A 21,758-nucleotide genomic window follows, 5' to 3' on the forward strand; every position below is an offset into this window, starting at 1 on the left:
CACACAAAATTTACATAAAATGACAGAGAAGGGGAGGGAAAGGGCTCCACCGTGGTCTCCAGACCCCTCCCCCCACATATAATCGGTGGTGGACATCAGAAGTACCTTGGGTTGTGGTTTGATTCCTTTTCTTCCTTTAAAGTAGGTAAACCTTCATAGTCGGCTAGGGCAGAATAAAAGCAAATTCATTGTTAGTCACTGAAATTCTATTTTCTATCCGCAAAACTCATACAATTGAGCATCACGTTTCCCTGGTCTGGGCGGCTGTGCAGAAGTGGCCTCACCAGGGAGTTCCAGGGGTTAGAAGATTAAGGACGGCACAGCTCTTGAAATGGAAAAAGCACCAACAGTACAGATTCAAGACTTCAGCGTGCCTCTGGCCCTGGCGGAAAGGGCACGATTCATCACGGCTTGGTTATTCAGTCCCTGAAGGACCCCACTGTTGCTCCAAAAACTGGAGCCGCGTGTTTCAGGATAGACGTGGGAATAAAATGGCTTCACCTGGGGTCCCAATGTGTCTGTAGAATGACTTCAGTCAGACTGCATGATCGAAACGAAGCAGGAAAAGTGCGGAGCGGCTAAGCTTCTTAGAGTCATCAGAATTCTCTCCTTTTACACAACCGTTATTTATTTATTTTTTTAAAGATTTTATTTTCCCTTTTTCTCCCAAAGCCCCCCGGTACATAGTTGTGTATTTTTAGTTGTGGGTCCTTCTAGTTGCACGCCACTTTTATTTTTAAGGGGGAAAAATCCATTGGATCTATCGCCCATGTGTGAGAAGAACCCTCGGCTTTAGTTGTCCCATAGAAACATCTTTTTCCAGTTTTCTGGGTTTGGGGAATATAATAAGATCATGACTTTGTATTACAATTATCTCATCAAAATATTAAGACAGGTTGTCTTTGGGTGGTGAAAATTTTTTCTTCTTTCTACTTTTTTTTGCATTTTCCAAATTCTATTGTGTACGTATATTATTTTTATAAACTGAAAACAACAAAATGAAACTAGTTTAAGGATTATCTCAGTGACCCATCCCTATCTTCAAGCGCCTTACAGAGCCATTCTTCTCTCAATATTAGACTACGAGAAACTGTTAAAAATGGTACAAGTTACTTGGGTGAATCTTTTGGAAAGTTCATCTTGATAAGCCTCTGGGACAATAATTCTAATAACAAATCTCTGGATTTGAGAACTCCATTGTAGATTGTTGAATCTGACAGACCCCGTGGTAGTTTTTTAAAAAATAAATGTTAAAAATATGAATGATATGGGGCCAGCCCAGTGGCGTAGCAGTTAAGTTTGTGAGCTCCCTTCCTAGGCACGAACCTGCAGACCATTTATCAAGCCATGCTGTGGCAGGTATCCCACATATAAAGTAGAGGAAGATTGGGACAGATGTTAGCTCAGGGCTAATCTTCCTTAAAAAAAAAAAAGAATAAAAAAACCAAATGATATGATAACATAAATAGTGGATTTTATTAATTTAATCAGGGCATTAAAAGTAATTTATTGATTTTTAAAGGAATTAAAAAAAAGAAAAAACAGCTGTCATCATTTTAAGTCCAAATATTGATTTAATAAAAAGTAAGAAACATATACTACAATTACTGCCAGAGATCAATCGGAAATTAAGTTATATGGGGATATTATATTACTATCCATATTAGTATGCCCAATAGAACTTTCTACAGTGATGGAAATGTTCTGGATTTGTGTTGTATAATATAGTAGCCACTGAGCACTCAAAATCTGGCTAGATTGACTGAGGAGCTAAATTTTAAATTATATTTAGCTTTAAAAAAATGTAATTTAAATGGTCACATGTGGCTAGTGTCTTGTATTGGACAGCGCCGATCTATGTAAACTGTATTTGATGAAGTTTTATGTCCCTATACAGATTAAAATCATAGACCTCTAAATTCTATAATATGAAAGGTAATGCCAGATACTAACTTGTTGCAGATCATTTGGTCTCAGAGATTTCCTTGCTTGAAGAAAGACCATTTTCTTCTTGAAAAAGACCATTTGAAAAACTTGCACAAAAATAAAAACAAGTGGCAACAACTGATGCAATGATTAAACTGAATATTTAAGGGTTGTCAGATGAAAATTCTGCATGTCACAGCTCTAATGTGGCTTGGGCTCATGCTGTCACACCCCAGGGTTTACCGGGTATTTACAAAACTGGTGCCACCTGCTCTTACCCGAAAGGACAGAAAAAACAACCTTAGGTTACCACGTACCATTTCTATTCATGCTGTTCATCCATTTATCAAGCTCTTCCATTTCTATTTCCATAACAGAGGGCGTGTCTTCCTCAAAAATAGGGCTAGAGAGAGAGAGCAAAAAGCTTGTTGAAAAAAAAGTGTGTCGTGCTGAGTTTCATTTGGGGAGATCCTAGAATGTGGACTCTGAAGAACATGAACTTGAGTCAGTGTCTGACACTCCAGGGCAGCTTTGGGGTTTGCTATTCAAGTGTACCAAACTCTAACAGGAAGAAAGACTAGAACTAGAACAAACCTTCTGTACCACTGATACCAAAACGGAGGGCGCACAGCCCGGTGCCTGGGCTGAAACGGAACCAGGAGCCTCTGCTCCCTTGTGCCCAAGGCACAAAGTCGACCCTGCGCTCCTCGAGGGGGTTGCCACATTTAGCATTTTCGCCTTGCTTAATCTCACTTCCCTTTCTTTGGGGTTTTTGATCAGTGCCCTGGGTCCACAAGCCACTACCAAGAGGCTCCTTTCATCATCTCGCCCTTTAATTCCCAGGCTTTTCTGTCTGGGAGAAATGGAGCCATTGCTTTCAGAAATCCGGTCCCTTCACTTGCCAGGGCTCAGAGCGCCCAGTTAGGGGAAAGCAGCCCCTGGGTAGTGTAGATGGGGTTGGGGGAGGGGGACCACCAGCTCCGAGCGGTGGCGTGGGCGTCACACAGTGTAGAGGAAGCCAGCAAAGTGTCTAAATGAGTAAGGCTGCAGGACGGTGGGGGTGTGGGGGACAACGCCCCAGAACGCTCTTCTGGGAGGAATCTTTACTCCAACCACCCCCACCCCCCACCGCCCTCCACCCTCGCCTGTGCGCTTTCCATCCTTCCTTCCCTCCCCTTCCATTCCTATTCTACCAGGGCGCTTCTCCCTTAACACCAGCGAAAGCCGCTTCTCTGGTGATAAAATTTTTAATCAGAATAAGAGAACCAATGTCCTTGAAATACACCCAGGGGCAGAATATTTAACTACGATGCATTTGGAATAGGTAGCCGTTAGAACAAAATTCTTTTCTGAACAGAGGACCCTGTCCTCAGATGCTCCCAGCCCCCATTTCCGGCCCCCCCCCCCCCATTGAGGTCTGGGGAGTCCCATCCGGGAGGCCTTCTCCTGGGGCGGAGGGGATGTTAGCGCAAGAGCTCTTGACAAGGCAGCCGGCTCTCTGGTCTGCTCCCCTCCCCCCCATCCCTGCCCACACTGAGCTGGACTGGAAGCAGCGGGGAACTTACACTTTCACGTTTTCACATGGAAGTTCATCTGAAAGAGAATAAATATGAAGGTCATGCTAGGTTTGTTTGTCTGTAACAATGCATTATTTCATCAACAGCTGAAATCTCCTTTATCAAGAGAAGTGACTGTAAGTCAGTCGATTTTTTAAAGGAGCAATAATTAACCCCTGTCAAATGAGTACAGATTGCCATCTTGAAAAGAGGTCCCGATCCACATAAAATCTGTTTTCTTTTAGATGTGATGGTGCTCGGAGAGCGCTCCCTTCAGATCAGATGCTCATCTCTATTTTATCCACAGGAGGAGGAGAACAGAGGGGAGGGGAAGAAAGGAAGGGTCCTACAGGAGGGCTTGCTCCTTAGCCCCCTGCCCCAAAATGTCCCAGGTCAAACCATTGCTGTTTCATCTCCTTGTGACACGCTGTGCCGTCGTCCCTTTGTCTCCGAGGAGGATGTGGGGTACTCCATGAAGGGCTCCCCTTGGAACTCTCCCCTCCCCCTGCTCTTTGCGTGAGTGAATCCCTCACATCCTCCTGTTCTCAGCTCCTCCTCTTTCCTGGGGAAGGCCTCCCCACCTCCCGTCTCTGAAGTAGGGCCCGTCTTTCCTATTGTTCTCCAGCTCAGCACCTTGCTTACTGCTACATAGCATTTGCTACAATTTGACACTGATGAATTCATCTAAGTCTTGTCTGTCTCTCACACTAGATATAGCTCCAAAAGCTCAGGGATCATGTCTGTCTTGTTCGGTGTGGCAACCCCTCGCCTCCCATCCAGCTAGCACAGTTCCTGGTGAACACCTGGTCAGTATTTATGGAATTAACAAATAGGTCTTAATCTGGATTGTCCAGCACTGGGGGTAAATTCATGCCCAATGTTTTGGACTCAGCATTATTATAATAGTGAAACTTCCAACAAGACTGATTTTCATTCCTGTTGGTTGAGGTGACAGTCAGTTAACAGTTTGCAAAATGGCTCTAAGACAGATCAGATTCCAAATGAATATGTGGCGAGAACAGAGCCCAGTGCCCCAGCTCAAGCTGTTTTGTTTGGTAGGGGGACCAACACACCCAGAGAAATGAGGCAATGATGTCAAGTGAGTGGATAGCATAGGCCCACTGCACCTTTTATGATGTGAAAAACATTGAGAAGCAAATCACTTTGTCCCCTGAATAGTCAGAGGTTCCTGATCCTTGGCAATCAGAGGCCTCCTTTTGCCCAGCCTGCAGAAATGCAGGTCCCCAGTGAGGGAACACAACAGCAGGCACCTGGAACTGAGCTCTTGGCAGCCAGGAGCCGCTGTAATTTCCTGTGGGTTGGCAAGCTTTAATGCCATTGCTAAGCCAGGAAAGCTGGGCACAGATGTAACTTTCATGCCATCACTGCTGACCTTGGAGGGGCTGTTCTCCTGCCCCCCAGGAGGAGTCTGAAGCTTCCTACTGATGCCTGACTCCTCAGACACTTACACTGGGTGAAGGGGAGTATGTTCATCTTATATTTTATATATGTATACATTTTTTATCTCAAATTTACAGGCTATTTCCTTAAGAGATTTTACTATAAATAAAGCCCCTGTATAACTGAAGCTCCCCTCCAGGTGACCCATAAAGATCCCCCTGTTTTGTCACTCCCTCTCCTCTTCCCTGCTTAATAACCCCCCATTAATTTCTCAGAGAGCAAGTGGCCCCACATCCCCACTGTTGAGGGCACGGATTTATCTTTATAATCTGAGCGCCCGCAGGCTTCACGGTGGGCAAAAGCTAGCCCTGCATGCAGATGATGGAAAAGTTTAAAAACCCATTACAAAAGTGCTCCAGATGCACCAAACGCAAGGCTCCTGTAATCAGTATTCAAACATAGCAAAAAGCCTTCTGTGGCCTCGCCTCCCCTGCTCGACAGCCATTACCCCTGCCCTGGCCACCATGGCAACAGGAAAACATCTGGGAGAGCGCACCAGAGCAGAGCATTAAACCAGGAGGGAGACCAATTACTCGTCCTCAGCAATCAGGCCCTGCCTGCTCTGCTCCACCTGGCTTATATCTCTTTATTAATAGCCACCTACTCCCTTGCACCGGGAGGCGAATGCAGCTCTTACATGGCTCCCCCACCCCCACCTTGATTCCATTTTCCCGCCTACAGTCCTTCCATTTCCTATCCTCCTACCCACCCTGTCCTCCTCCTTCACTTCCTACATTACACCCCTTTAGCCTGACAATGCCGGCTCCCAGCTACTCTCCTCTGTGCACTGGTGGAGGGATTGCTGGAGCCCAGCAGGACACTGGTTTGCTTATCTGGTTTCCGTGCTGAACAGTGAGCGAGAGAGCCTCCTTCTGGAGATTCACTGAGCAGAGCCAGGTGTCATGAAGCCACAGCCTGTTTAAAGTGATGGTTGACTGCCAGCTGCTTTCCCTGCAGCTCTTTCAGAGACACAGCACATCCAGACACTTAATAAATGTTGAATAACAACTGCAAATTTAACGCCTGGAGGTCCAGGAAGAGTGACAGTGGAACGCTGAATTACTACATAGCCCTTTCCTTTTCCTGGCCATCAAAGGGATAAATCCAGAGAAAAAGGTAATTTCCAATTGGATGAAACATTCTTTCTAAAAATGTTGGCCAAGTCCTCCCCAGTTGTCGACTTTAATGACGTCTTTCCTGGTGTAGAAGAATATTCAGGTGGGGAAAGAAACAATGTGTCTATTCCTAACTTTCTGAGAGTCTATCTTCTACCCATGCTCTCCCGCAAAATGCTCCTTTGGGAACTTTCCAAGCAATTTGCTGGGCTAACCCAGTAAGAGTTTTGTTTTTCCTGGGGAAAAAAATGTATTTAAATCAAATTTTTTAAATTTAAATATTCTCCTTTTATTGACTTAAGTTATCATGTTAAATATGAATGGGTGGACAGTGGCTGTTAACCTTTAGCATTCAGTTTGTCTGAAGAGAGATTCATCTCTTTAGCAGTTAATGATCTGTATCAGTATTAAAGGAATGGCTAACAAGAGAAAATATTGAAATAAAGGTCTTTTTCAAAATCTTTTGTAATAAGCAATTGTTTTGAAACTCTAAGTTTTTTGTGTTATAGTAAAATATATTTAAACTACAAATAATGTGCCAATTTGTGTTAAAGATAATGTGCAAATTTGTTTTTATCTCTGAGAATAGGTGTTCTTTAAAAAAAGTTCTAACATTCTTTCACGAACTCATTCATTCAACAAACATTTATTGAGTGGCTAATATATGTGTTGGGCCAGCCACTATGTTAGGTAAAAGGGACAGTGATAATAAGCTAACACAATATACCAGGTACTATTTTTTCTAAGTGCGTTACATGGATGAATCCATTTAATTCTCACAATAACTCTCTAAGGTAGATATTGAATTTGCCCATTTTACAGAGGAGGAAACTGAACCAGAAAGTCAAAGAGCTAGGAAGTGCGAAAGCCCACTGGGCAATGTGGTTCCAGAGTCTGCACTCTCAGCCTCAGTGCCACACTGTTAAACCAGATAAATAAGACAAGTTCTTGCTTCTCTTGGACCTTAAATAGAACACAGCCTAGTAAGAAAGAAAGACCAAAAAAGGGCAAGTTCCTTTCTTAAGCCAATGTAAATACTGTGCACAATAAGGGTGACCACAGTCTATGAGAGCACAGAAGAGGTGGTGATTAATTTTGCCTGCGGAGTGATTACTCAAGGTTTCATAAAAACTTTAGAACTGGGCATTGAAGAATGGGGTGGCAGTTTGCCAGGCAGACGAGGAGGAAATTTCAGACAGAAGAAATAGCATCGATCAGGCATGGAGGCATCGTGAATGTACCATGCTGGGGGAAGAGCAAACGCTTCATGTATGGCTACAGAGTAGGATGCACAGGCCACGTCTGGGGATGAGGCCAGCCCTCACTCGTGAAGGGCTTTTGAACTTTGAGATTCTCACAGTAAAGTTCAATGGAAAGCCCCTTTCTGGATTTAGAGCCGAAGAGCACGACCACTGACTGGACACCTCCATCCTCCCTCCAACGCCATAACTCCATGAGGTAAGACTAGCTGTGGGCTATGGTTTGAGCAGGAAATGCTTACTTTCTCTACTTTAAAAAAAATGGAATCCAATCAGCCCTGTTTACTTTTTCTTTTTCTTTAGCTTACAAAGGAGCTCCCACACGACACTGTTATTAGGTCACCCTGAGATTTCAAGCCATGGAGAAACATGTATTTTCTATTTCCTTGTAATCTATTAAGTCAGCCCCTGTCATGAAAGGAAATCCACTCCAGCGCTTCTTCCCCAGCTTGCATATGCTGTGCCTGCTGGCGTAATGGAAAAGGACACTTTACAGCTGCTGCTGAGAGCTGAAGGGTGCTCCCGGTGCAAGTACAGTGAGCGAGGCCCCAGGACAAGGTCATGATCTCAAAGCCAGAGGTGCCATGTTAGCGGGTGTGAGGGACAGAGTGAGTTTTGTCTGCACATATGAATATGTATCTTATTAGAGAAATCCTTATCCCTCGAGTGATTTTTGGAATGACCAAAGGCTTCAACTTAAAAATCTAATTAGAGTCATTTTTACCAGCAGAAGCCAGAAGGACCTAAGTCCACTTTGGACCCAGAACAACGCTGATTGGAACTGAACACTCTCAAAGTGCATCTCTGACCTAGGGAATTTTCTATCAGATTGGTTTCAGATTGATGATAGTAATCTTTAGGCAATTAGGAGTTGGATTACAAAAGTTAGCATAGCTTTCATGGGAATAGGAACAATGCTTCACTCAGGCCTTTTCAAGACCAAATTGGGATGTGACGTGGGGGAGAAAACAATATCTGTGACAAAAATATACACGTAAGGACCCTCTTCCTCTGGAGATGGCCTCCAGGTCTTCAGCCTTCCTGTTCCTAACCCCAGTCCCACCCACTGCTTCACCAGCTTACATTCCCACCCCCCCCGCCCCCCCCCCCCCCCCCCCCCCCCCCCCCCCCCCCGCCAGCAAGGAAATGTTACATTGACCTATTGGCCAAGATTATGCAGGGCCCTCACCTGGATTACGCAAAGGGATGGCCGCTGTGTATTTTAAATTTCAATTTAGGCTGAAAACATTCTCTTTTTTAAAAAGACAGCAATTTGGCCTTTTTAAACTCTAGAAAATTTCCTTGAAATACGTCATTCATCGTTTACTATTTTGTATAGCTTAACTTTAAAACCTCCCGGTTCCTTCTCCCGCCCCATGCCCCACGCCAGGCAGGTGTTAGGAAAATACTCACATGTCTGTAAAGCGCTCTGAGATCCTTGGCTAGAAGGCTCTGTGTAGAAGCAAAAAGTATTTTGTTTTATTGATCGTTCATTAACACATGGAACAATTGTCTCGAAACGGGGACACACAAAATATTTACCTTGTTTAGTTCTTTTTCTTTTATAGCACGTTACGAGGAATATCACCGATAAAAATAGGACGGCCAATAATATCAACGGAATCAACACCATTAATATAAACTCTAACTGATTTACACCCTCATCAGTGTGGGTAGAACTCGTATTTGTAATTAACGTTTCTGTGGTCACTGCAGCAAATGTACTTAGAATAGTAGCCTCTTCATCTGTTCTTTCCAATTCCAGGGGCATATCTGCGGACTGTGCTGATCCTTCGACATCTGTGGGGAAACACAAAATTGAGATGGCCAGGGAGACAAAGCTAGGATGTTATGTTTTCAATGATTTTTAAATTTATCCTGCGTACATCCAGGGATAAACTTGATCCACTGTGTTTGGTCTTCCAGTTCCATGTGACACAAAGTATTGATTTAACATAAATGGAGCTCAAGCTGGGAGTATATTGAACGTGGGATCAGAGGCCGGAGATAAACCTCCCACAAATGCAAGCACTTTGGCCTCGATTAGCTGTTTCAGTGATGCTTAAGCAAAGGGCATTGAGAAGCTTTGTCGTGTCAAGTGTGATATTCCAGGACTCCTCCTGTAGGGTGTCATGATATTTTAATAACATTTCTGAGTAAATAGAAATTCACATTTACTGAAAGTTAAGTACTTGCCATATAATACTTTTAGATATAAAGCAATGCATTCTGTCCTAATTTTTTTTTTAAAGTATGCTTTTTTGGTGAGGAAGATTGGCCCTGAGCTAACATCTGTTGTTAATCTTCCTCTCTTTTTTTCCTCCACAAAGCCCCAGTACACAGTTGAATACTCTCGTTGTAGGTCATTCTAGTTCCTCTATGTGGGATGCCACCTCAGCATGGCTTGATAAGCTGTGTGTAGGTCCACGCCCAGGATCCAAACCTGCGAACCCCGACCCCCCCGAAGCAGAGCACGAAAACTTAACCACTTGGCCATGGGACCGGCCCCCTTTTTGTGTGTGTGTGTCCTAATTTTTGATAAAAGTTTACCTATGGATGGAGAAGACTTCTTTAAAATTGGGGTGACTGCTTAGGTTTCAGCGTCAGGTCTCGCGTTCTGCAGAGAACTGAGTCTGCCTCTGCGATGATCTGACGGAAATCCTCCTGGATTCTACATAAGAGTATTCACGTGTATCTCATTTTTAAAGTGAAATTCTCCAGGGGGAAGTTTCCTGAGATGCTAGGGAACCTGCACCGATATTAAAATTTATTTAATCCAAATGCATCTTCAGGACTTTCCCTATTAGTAAACCGCAGGCAAGTTTATTCTGTTCGAATGTCAGATTGTGTTGGAAAATCATCCTGCGGCTCATGGCAGGACAGGAAAGGACTAGTAGCTTGATGATTATTTGAAAATTCTTTCCTCGTCTGGCTATGCAGTGGTCACGGTGAAGGGCTGGGGGCTCTGTCCTATCACGGTATAACCTGCCTACCATACAGGCGGGGCCCATCGAGGAAAAGAGCATAGAGATTAGGCTACGGGAAACTTATCTAGTGAGTGAATTTATGTGAAAGTTCTTTCTAAGGAGAAAGGTCCGATGCAAACAGAGAAGTTGACGCTTTAAACCGTGCCCTGTTACTATAGGTTAGGTCACCGCTCCAAAGAATGACCCAACTGGCCACTGAGAGCCAATTCAGTAACTTATCTATCTGCATGACTCTAGGACAATGGATTCCTGTGATTTGATTTATAAAAATCTTCATTTGAGCACAGTCTAATTATTTGGGTTATATAAGACAAACATTTCACTTTCCCCCAAGACCAAGAATCCACTTGACAACCATGTCAGTAAATGCCACCCAAAACCATCAGAATCAATTACAAATGGCAGTGTGTAACTAACTGGTGTCCCTCACACGTATGTACCAAGAGCAGGATTAAAAAAATATCTGCCTTCCTGGTTAAGTGACTTTGTCTTATATTTACGTCTTTTGAAATAAGGCAAGTCAATAATGTATTCACTCATATGTTGAAAGCTTCAATGTGCGATGTGTCACCCTGGATCAGGAAAAGATATTTGTCCACGAGGACAATCTCAGTAAAGTCATCCTGCTTTCAGAACTATTGGGACCACACAGCATTGTTCACTGGTAACCCAGCCAGTGAAGACTGGACGGTTGTAGGGCGAGGGCATGGGGTGGGGGATGGGGATGGCACACATGTGTGGTCGGAGGTAGTGACCCTATTCCTTGAGGTCAGCGCTTATGGACCTTCCTCAAATACCCAGACCACCCTTATATTTCTTTTTCTTTTCTTTTTTTTGAGGAAGATTAGCCCTGAGCTAACTGTTGCCAATCCTCCTCTTTTTTCTGAGGAAGGCTGGCCCTGAGCTAACATCCATGCCCATCTTCCTCTACTTTATTTGTGGGATGCCTGCCACAGCATGGCTTGCCAAGCAGTGCCATGTCCAAACCCGGGATCCGAACCGGCAAACCCTGGGCTGCCGAAGCGTAATGTGCAAACTTAACCGCTGCACCACCGGGCCGGGCCCCGGCCTTGTATTTCTTTTGCTTACTTCTGCTACTGCAGTAGCTGCTGGTACTATTTCAAGCTAACCTTTACAGAAAATTCACTAAGACTCAGGTTCTGCGTTCTGCCTTTTACCCGGATTATCTCATTTTGTCCTCACCATTTCTTCAGACAGAAACCGGGGCAAAGAGGTTACACAACTTGCCCACGGTCATGAGCTATCGGGGAGGAGTGAGGATTCGAACCTAGGAGGGCCGATGGCAGAACCTGAGCTTTGAACCTCATCTGGTATTTTCCTTCCAATCAGGCAGGAGTGTAATGATAACAAATCTCAAAGTGGTGAACAAGAGAGGGGACTTCACGTTCTCACCCCTCAGCCTGTAAGGAGGTGGCTTCCCGGCACAAAGAGGAAGGGAGGGGAACGGTGCTCAGAAACCTGGCTTTGCAGGGGCTCCTGCTAAGCTGTCAGCCCAGATGCACTGTGGGCAAAGCTGCCCAGAACGACAGCATCTTGTCAGCACTTCTCCAAGCAAGGCAAACCCAGCTCCCAGTAGAACACTTAGGGCCTGAGTCACCACTTGACCCGTGGCCCCAGAAGAAGAGAAGATAGGAAAGGAAATAAGCTAGCAAGAATAATGAGGGCATTTTGACAATCGAGAGTGAAAGAGAAATGGAAAGAAGCACACCAGATGGGCCCGAGTTGTGTACATTTATTTTTCAGCATGAGAGACAATGCTGGTCACAGGTGGCCCTTAGTGGCATTTCGGAGGAAAAGGGGCTGGGGAAGTTCTCTCCACAGTATCCCCCTCACATACTCCCTAATATATGTTTTCCAGGTTAAGCATCATTTACCCTCTCCGATTCTCCAGTGACTATTTAAATAATTGAGAACCAAGTGTTCTCTTTCTGTGTGTTTTATTTTTCTTTACCCTGCAAGCCTTCACCTCCACGCACTCTTATGACAACCTTCCTCACAGCCCTGCCTGCCCCGACCAACTCCATAATAGCCTCAAAATAATAAGTAACCGTTACTGGCATTTATCAAATGCTTAGCGTGTGCCAGGTGCTAGGATAAACACACACCATCTAATCCAACCTTCACAACAACTCTACTGTTCGCGACTTAGAGATGAAGAAACTGAGTCTCAAATGTCTCACCCTGGGGTATAACTCTGTTATTTTTGTTGTATGTTCTACTGATATGTAGGGTTTAGAAGCCGCATTCCCTTGAGCAGAGGTGCCAAATGACAGCAAGGGGTCTAGTGATAGCTCTGTCAACTTACTAGTTGTGGGAATTTGGACATTATTTACCCCTTAATGGTTTAATGTTTTAATCTGTACAACTAAAATGTGGTCCCCAAGCTGCCGTGTATTTCCACGTCTCTGTGTTGATTCTAAAGCATTTATCTTGTTTTTAAATACAATTTTTGAATAAGGACCATACACATGGGACTAAGCTCAGGAAGGAAACTTCACCACCACCCTTTTCCCCAGTGACTTGGTTTCCTTCCCCAGAGGTAACCACAGTTTCTGCTGCTTTCCAGAGAAATCTATGCATATACAAATATAAGTATCATTTCCTGTTTTCTTCTATTAACACAAATGGTAGCAAAATTTATATACTGTTTGGCCCTTTGCTTTTTTCACTTAAAATTTGATCTTGAAGATTATTCCATGTCTGCGTACAGAGAACTCTCTTTTCCTCCCATTATTTGGACGTATTATAACCTATTCCTGCTGAAGGAGATTTAAGTCACTTCTTTTGTACTTCCCAATGATGTTGCAACAAACACCCCTCGGCATCCTTCAGTGTGCACATGGGCACATGTATGCTGCAGCGCATCTCAAGAGTGGGGAGAGCAGGGGAGAGGGTGTTGGGAGCAGAGGAAGGGGATTAGCACCAAGCCGCTCCTGGTGGTCTGCCCGCACAACCTTTCCAAGACAACTCCAGCCCAGTCCTCACACAGTGAGCATCAGCAGAAACTAAATCAGGGAAGGACTGGGCATGTAAGGGGTCTGTGATGGTACAGGGGGGACACTGAAAACATTGGGGATCAGCCCCATGAGTTTGTGCCAGGAGCATCGAATGTCATCAAAGGGGAGCAGGAAAACCAGGGTGGGCCATAGAATCAAATCGGTAACCAGGAGGGGCTCACCAAGGGGACATAGGTGAGAGTTAGGAAGAAAACCAGAGGCAGACAAAAAACCAAGGTGGAAACCAGAGAGGAGCCAGAGGTCACGAACAGGGATAGGAGAGGAAACAGCAGACAGCGGCTAGGGGACTTTCCGCCCAGCATTACAGCAGTTCCTCCCGTGGCCTCTGGGCTAACAGCAATTCTTAACCCGATTGCGCAGCCTCAGACACCCCTGTGGGTCCAGCCTTCTCTAAGAAACACTTGCTAAGGGCCATAATAGTCAACAGTCATTGCCTGCAGGCGCCGGGCTCTGCTTCTTGGATAAAGTGACATTATACAAACTTAAGGGTCCAGCACCACTGGAGAGGCGCCCAGAAGTCTCAGGAAGTGAATCTGGAGCGTGTACCCTGCAGAATGTGCAGGGCCATTTCTTGTGTTGCCTGTGGACTTCGTGGGCATCTCCTTGACATTGTGGAAGGAAGGGTTTGGATTCAGAAGAGTAGAGCTTGAGCCTGGGAGCTGCCCTCTGTAGTCGTGGGGGCTGGCACCAGCCCCTCTGTTCTCCAGCCCTCACTTTCCTAGTTGCCAAGAGAGGAGGCCATCAGCTCTGCCTATCCCATAGGGTTCCCATGAAGAGCAAAGGAAACCCTAATCGTGAAAATGCTGTCTGAAGTGCCGAACACACACCAGGTGCTGGGAGATGTGCTCTTCTCCGCCCATTCTCTTCCCCCATCTCTACACGTATCTGTTTCTCTGCTCTTCCCCAGGAGACTCATCTGCCTGCTATAACGTGTTCATTTTATTGTTGTATCTTCTTATCTGGATTTGGACATATTTTAGGGTAAAAGGGGGTGAGCCTGGGTAAAACTGGAGATGCTGCAGAAGATAAAGAGGATCAAGCATGAGAGTCAAAAGAGGGAGGCATCAGCCAGCAAAAGTCCGGAAGAGAAGGAAGAACGAGGACAGCACGTTAAGAGCAGAAGGGCCAGGTGAGGGTGGGCCTGGTTGGCTTTGTACCCTGCGTGTGACCCGCCTGTGGAATCACTGGCGTGAGGGCTCAGGGCAGCAGGCCAGCAGCAGCTCTCTCATCCTTTCGAGAGGGCCAGTCAAGGTTATCTCAAGTGACCCCAACGCAAACTCTCCTAGAATTCTCCCTTTCTCTCTCTCTGCTCAGACAGCGGAGTATTAGGAAGCGGTATGGGAGTGGTCACGTGAGTGATGAGACTAAGCTAAATATTGCACTTACTTTTAATCCTAAAATCCTAAAATTACTGAACAATAAACCACACATGGGCAGAGTCACTTACAAACGATTTTTGATAATATCCATGCAAACGCATCTGGGATGCAGATTTCCCACATCTGGTGAGGTCTCTGGGGGGACCCTTGTAAGGGGGAAAACAGGGCAATGCTTGAGGGGAGCCTGGCTGCCCCCCGGCAGGGCGGCCACGTTCCCCTTGATCACTGCTCCAAGCATCATCGCTGGTGGAATGTCTCTGCTGCTCGGTGAAGCAAACTAGCGAACTTCTCTTTTTTTGAAAGTGGAAGAAATGTGCAACCAAGCTCTAGCTTTTAAAGTTTAAAAACAAAAAGTATCCTATACCAACTGAACGATTGCCACACTGATATTACAACGTAAACGAAAGCAATGATGAGAGGATGTTATTAAACTCAGGGTAGCATGAGTGTGTTGGACCTCAATCAGACGCCTCATTCTTTCATTTGTTATGTAGGCTCCATGCACAAATTATTTAAGCGATTTTATGGTTCAGAGAGTGAAATGAAAGAAAACACAAGTCAGACGTCAGGCGTTCAAATCTGCCCTGCTCTGTGGAGTAACTGGAGTACGTGAATTTCAGGATGCTCAAGAAACCACACCCAAGAAATCTGCCGACTTTTTCTCCCCCTGTATCTCCGTATACAGCAAGGAACCAGAGGAGTGTTGGAAGGAAGAGATTCAACCAAACCAAGAGGCCCCCAGTGGTTCTCAGCCTCGGCAGCACATCAGAATCACCTGGGAGATTTTAATACTCCTGGTGGCCAGACCACACGCCAAACCATTCGATCAAAATATCCGGGGGTGAACCCAGCCCTTAGTATTTTTTACAGTTCCCCAGGTGACTCCAGTGTGCAGCCAAGGTTGAGACCGCTGCTCCAGACTCTACCCACTTCTGGCCTTCCCCTGGGCCACCCCGCATCTCTCTCCCCTCTTGTTCTCTATGCTCCTTCTTGGCAAATTGGTGAAAAGTCAGAGATCCAGGAGTTGGATGCCAAAGGCTTGCCCAACAGCTGCCAACTCTGTCACTGGACCACAATAGCTTAAAAGTCATCCCTGAAGACTCGAGCACCTGAGAGACTCTGGCCAGGATATTTGAGAGGGAACTCTGACAATCATGCCTTCTCGAATAAGTCTGAATAAGAGAGATGCGTGTTGCAGTTTAAAACCTGAATCTCCAGCAAAGGTCACTGTTCACAGAACAGCTTAGAAGTTTAAATCAGTGGTCCTCAAATCTTAGCCTGCATCAGAATTCGCCTGGAGGGCTCCTTAAACACAGACTGCTGGACACTGCTCCTATTTCTGACTTAGTAGGTCCGGGATGGGGCCAAGAATTTTCATTTCATTTCTTTCCTCTTTTTTTTTTTCCTTGGTGAGGAAGATTGGCCCTGAGCTAACATCTGTTGCCAATCTTCCTCTTTTTGCTTGAGGAAGATTGTTGCTGAGCTGACATCTGTGCCAATCTTCCTTTGTTTTGTATGTGGGATACAGCCACAGCATGGCTTGATGAGCAGTCTGTGTGTCTGCACCTGGGATCAGAACCAGCGTACCCCAGGCTGCTGAAGCAGAGCACACAAACTTAACCACTACACCACCAGGCCAGCCCCAGAATTTTCATTTCTAACAAAATGTTGAGGCTGCTGGTCTGGGGGCCATAATTTCAGAACCATTGGTTTAAATTGCCCAAACAATCTCATTTAGTTGTACTTAATCATTAGTCACACATGTTATTGTTCTCAACATTTACTGTGCACCAGCATCTCCTGGTGATTTTTTTTTTAAAGGTATGCTTTTTTTTGGTGAGGAAGATTGGCCCTGAGCTAACATCTATTGCCAATCTTCCTCTTCTTTTTTTTTTTATCCCCAAAGTCCCAGTACATAGTTGTATATCCCAGTTGTAAATCCTTCTAGTTCTTCTATGTGGGATGTTGACACTACATGGCTTGATGAGCGGTGTGTAGGTCTGTGCCCAGGATCCAAACCCATGAACCCCAGGTTGCTGAAGCAGAGTGCACAAATTTAACCACCACACCACTGGGCTAGTCTCACTTTCCTAGTGATTTTCAAGTTCTGCTCAGATCAATTACTTGAAGATATCTGAGGCTGCAGCCTGGGCAATGGTATGTTTTAAAAGCTCCCCAGGGGCCAGCCCAGTGGCGCAGCAGCTAAGTTTCCATGTTCCCCTCCGGCGGCCCAGGGTTCGCCGGTTCGGATCCCGGGTGCAGACATGGCACTGCTTGGCAAGCCATGCTGTGGCAGGCATCCCATATATAAAGTAGAGGAAGATGGGCACAGATGTTAGCTCAGGGCCAGTCTTCCTCAGCAAAAAGAGGAGGATTGGCAGCAGATGTTAGCCAGGGCTAATCTTCCTCAACAAACAAACAAACAAAACCACAAAAAATAAAAGCTCCCCAAATGATTCCAGAAAGTATATATGCTGGGTTGAGAATTACTGAGTTAAATCATAAGTCGGTTGAGTTTATTTTAGTGTGCTGTTGTTCATGAAGACAGTCCTTACTAGCTTTAAGGCAACTGGAGAACCCTGCACAGAAAGAAGGCTCTGGGAGCAAAACCAGTAGGCACATGCACGCATCACATAGTCTATCTCTTCAGCTCTGATTTTTTTTAAAGATCAATTTTCAGCATCTGTGGGATCTGTGATGTGGCCAGGGACAAAACTGGAACAAAATGGGAACAAATGACCTTACCAGACTCCTCAGGCCCCCGCCTGGCTTTGGGAGGGTGACCGTGTTTGATGCAGGGAGAGCTAACACCAAGCAGATGAATGTCACTCCTTGGTGTTGGGCCACCATGCTGCATGGACCGCAGATGGAGCATGACGCGCTCTGCCCGTTCTCTAGTCTACTTGGTTTCAAAACAGTACTTATTGTTTATATCTGAAATCCTTTCATTTGAGCACTTGTTTCTTGTCTGTCTCTCCCACTGTTTTGTACCAAATCCATCTCTAGCACCTGCAACGCTGTCTGCTGTGCAGCAGCCGGTGCACAAAGCGTTGCCTAGGAGATGGGAAATAGGCAGGTCAGTGTGAGGTGAAATGTTGTACACCTCTTACCTTTAGTCAAGAGTCTGATCTCCTCCCCCTGTATCAACCCCCCCCCCCGCCCACCGCCTTCCAGGAACACACAGTGTGTTCTTAGTGGTTTCTCTCAAAAGCTACCTGAGTTTTAAAGAAAACGCTGGGGAATGAGAGGAATTGTTTAACGTGAAGTTATGAATCCCTAATGATGAAACTTCACGTACCTAGTGGGTTTTTTGTTGTTTTTTTCGGCCAGGGCATTCGTGGTGTTTCACATGGTCTCCCACAGGCGAAGGCCAGGGGGGAGCAGGACCAGGCAAGTGGAGGGAGCCTTGTTTACATTGTAAGCTCTGTCTACTATGTATTTGACAATTTTTATTAAGTGAAAATATTCACTTAGGATGTTTTTCCTGACATATTCACTTGAAGAAGGTCTGCTCAGAGTAAACAGCGGGTTGAACAGAGGCAAGGTGAAGGCGCTGAAGGTCAATGGCAGACTTTCAGAGCGGAGGGCGCTTTAGGCGAAGCAGCGCCCAGGTTTTGTACACCTTTCTCTTCAGCCGTCAGCCAACTAAAGGTGACACTGCCGGACACGGAAAGAATGTTAAGAAATGTTTCTTTGGGGGACGGGTCGTCTGGTAAAACGGTTTGATGCAGGTCTGCTCGGGGAATTTACTGGCAAAGGCTGGTTGTATTTTTACCTCGTTGCCTTGAGAAGCACACCTGTGGCTGCAATTTATTATCAGATTAAAACCTGCCCCACAGCGGGGCCTACAATGCTCTGATGTCTTTTTTGTTTTAATCTTTTTATTTTGATGCCTTTTTTAGAGAAAGCTTGCTCATAGTTCATCAGACTTGCCCAGACCCTAAGGCTGTGTCAGGTTTGAAGTTACTCACCTGGGGAAGCTGCATTTTTCCCCATCTGACTACCTTTTCGTGCTCTGGAATCCTATTCTGGCCCAGAGTACTTGACAGTTTAAAGGAATGTGTGTATTTTTATGGGACAGAATATATATACACTTTTAACATTTAAAAATTCTTTCTACAATCAGTGGGATAAGAGGACACAAAAGTACCTTAAAAAAGGATTATTAAATGATAGTTATTACCATTATTAACATAATTAAAAGGATTATTAAATGAATTATCATTATCATATTAGCCATTAATTATTAAGTTATCATTATAATAGTTATTATGAACTTCCTATTTTTATTGTATTTCTATATCTTTTTTAAATAGCCAATTTCAAAATGATAATTTAAAAATGTTACTTGAGGGGCTGGCCCAGTGGCATAGTGGTTAGGTTTGTGCTCTCCACTTTGGCAGCCTGGGGTTCACAGGTTTGGATCTGGGCGCAGGCCTACACACTGCTCATCAAGCCATGCTGTGGCGGCATCCCACATACAAAATAGAGGAAGATGGGCACAGATGTTAGCTCAGGGACTATCTTGGTCAGCAAAAAGAGGAAGATTGGCAACAGATGTTAGCTCAGGGACAATCTTCCTTACCACAAAAAGAAAAAAAAAAGTAACTTGAAAACAAGTGCTCCTCGCCATGCCCTTGCCCTCTCCCTAGACTGCCTGCCTTGTCAGCCTCCCTCTGAAGAGAGAACAGAGACATGCTGCCTGCTGGATAAACCAGGTGTGCTCAGTGGTAGACAGATGTTTGTGATAAATTAGAGACCAAGAAAGCAGGGAAAGCAGATGTGGGCTTCTCAGTGGCTAATGTACCTTCACCATGAGCAGCAGGAGGGACGGGAAAGTTCCACATCGCCAGCCCATGGGGAGGAGGGAGCAGAAGTTTGTTTATTGTCTGAGGTTTTCTTCCAAGAGGCTCAAGAAGGAAGCAAGTTCCTGAGGTCTTTGAAGTGGTGTCTGAGGGGAGCAAAATGGTGGCTGGATTTTCCAGGGTCAGCAAAGCCCTTGACAGGTTTCCCAGGCTGGCTAGTTTCTGATCCTATAGTGCCTTGAAAGAGAGTTAATCCTGCCCTTCCATCCTAGATGGTCTAACAGGCCCCACGTCCTCGGAATTTTAGTGCTGCTGCTCGAGCTACTGACATGCTATGCTCACTCTTTCTGGGTTTGTTAATATAATCCTATGATTTTTTTCTCATTTAGTTTTTTTTTTTAAGATGGCACCTGAGCTAACATCTGTTGCCAATCATTTTCTTCTTCTTCTTCTCCCCAAGGCCCCCCAGTACATAGTCACACACTCTAGTTGTAGTCCCTTCTAGTTGTGGCATGTGGGACGCCGCCTCAGCATGGCCTGACAAGTGGTGCCATGTCCGCGCCCAGGATCCAAACAGGTGAAACCTTGGGCTGCCAAAGCAGAACACACGAACTTAACCACTCGGCCATGGGGCCGGCCCCTTTTTTTCTTTTTTTGAGGAAGATTAACCCCAAGCTAACATCTGCTGCCAATCCTCCTCTTTTTGCTGAGGAAGACTGGCCCTGAGCTCACATCCGTGCCCATCTTCCTCTACTTTATATGTGGGACGCCTGCCACAGCATGGCTTGTCAAGGAGTGCCATGTCTGCGCCTGGGATCCAAACCCGCGAACGCTGGGCTGCCGAAGTGGAGTGCACCAACTTAACCACTGCGCCACCAGATTGGCCCTTTTCATTTAGTTTTTAATACAACAAATTAATAGATTCTCTGAAGTTGATCCACTCTTGGGTCCCTGGTTTTTTCTACTTAATCATTGGTTGTTTTTTCCAGCAATGATTTCTTTACTTGCCATTTGCATGATTGATCTAGGACTAGCCTGAATATTCTTCTGATATTTGATAGCTGGCTACATAGTCAATACGCCTGAGGCCTTAGTGATGAACCAATATAGGGATGTTCTTTGCTTGACAAAAGATAATCATAATCATAAATAGAGTCACTAGATAAAATATAGTCCACCCTGTTAAATTTGAATATCAGATAAACAACGAATAATTTTTTAGTATAAATATATCCCATGCAATATTTGTGTGTCCTATACTTACATTAAGTTGCATGGGATGTACTTATACTAAAAAAAGTTTTGGTTATTTGGAATTTATATTTAACTGGGTGTCCTATATTTTTATTTGCTTCATCTGGCAATCTTAATCATAAACAAATAAATAAACAAGCATAATTTTTAGAAAGGAACAAATAAAATTTTAAATTAGTAAACAGGATTGTCAGGGGGGAGAAAGAACATATCAGCAAATTCTGATAACCACTGGACTTCTATTTCTGAAAACTTCGATGGGGTGAGAAGCAGGAAATAATAAAGATGGCTCCAATTCTTATAAAACAAAGAACTATAGAAAAAAATTCAAATTTCAAAAAGAAACTAGATTAATTGGTTTTGTTTTAAGGAAGAGAAACCGAAACACCACCCAGCAGACCAGGTGAGAGCTAACAAGAGTCTAAACCAGCAGGGAGCCGAGAATGAGTTCTGTCTGGGACACGCTGAGGTCAAGGCCCCTGTGACAAATCCAAGGAGAACTGATGATGAGCATGTGGATCTCGAGTCAGGCAGGTAGGCCGGCTGGAGGTGGCTGACTGGGAATCATTGGCTGAGGAGTGAGATGAAAGCCACACAAGTGGATGTCATGGCCCAGGAATGATGTAAGGAGTGAAAAGAAAAGGTACATATTAATATGAGATGAGAAGGTGGAAGAGGAAGATTCATAACCAAAAACTGGAAAGGACCAATCAGAGTCATAGGAGAAGAAAATAGCATCATAAGACCCAAGGAAGAGGAGAGTTCCAATAACTGACTAATCATGTTAAGTGTTACAGAGAAAAATGTAAAATAAGGACAGAAATGGGTCCTTTGGGTTTAGCTATTAGGAGGCACCAGTGACCCAGTGATAGCCTTCTGTATGCTGTGCTTGACGCCGTAGCCAGATCGCGGTGGGTTGAGGAATGAATGGAAAGGGAGAAAATGAAGAAGTGTTGACTCTCTTTCAAAGAGATGGAG

The 21,758-nt window shown here is 44.8% G+C and overlaps 1 protein-coding gene across 1 annotated transcript in view; it reads right to left on the reverse strand.

The window, feature by feature from the left end:
- Positions 1 to 21,758, reverse strand: part of TMEM154 (transmembrane protein 154) — a 40,955-nt gene that overhangs the window by 11,714 nt on the left and 7,483 nt on the right. The window contains exons 2-6 of the mRNA XM_014868528.3: positions 8,860 to 9,117; positions 8,731 to 8,769; positions 3,492 to 3,519; positions 2,244 to 2,329; positions 106 to 163 (exon numbers count right to left, since the gene is read on the reverse strand). Of these exons, the coding sequence (XP_014724014.1) occupies positions 106 to 163; positions 2,244 to 2,329; positions 3,492 to 3,519; positions 8,731 to 8,769; positions 8,860 to 9,117 (469 nt within the window). The remainder of the gene's footprint in view (positions 1 to 105; positions 164 to 2,243; positions 2,330 to 3,491; positions 3,520 to 8,730; positions 8,770 to 8,859; positions 9,118 to 21,758) is intronic.

This window comes from Equus asinus, chromosome 3, assembly GCF_041296235.1.
Source record: "Equus asinus isolate D_3611 breed Donkey chromosome 3, EquAss-T2T_v2, whole genome shotgun sequence".
Classification (NCBI taxonomy): Eukaryota; Metazoa; Chordata; class Mammalia; order Perissodactyla; family Equidae; genus Equus; species Equus asinus.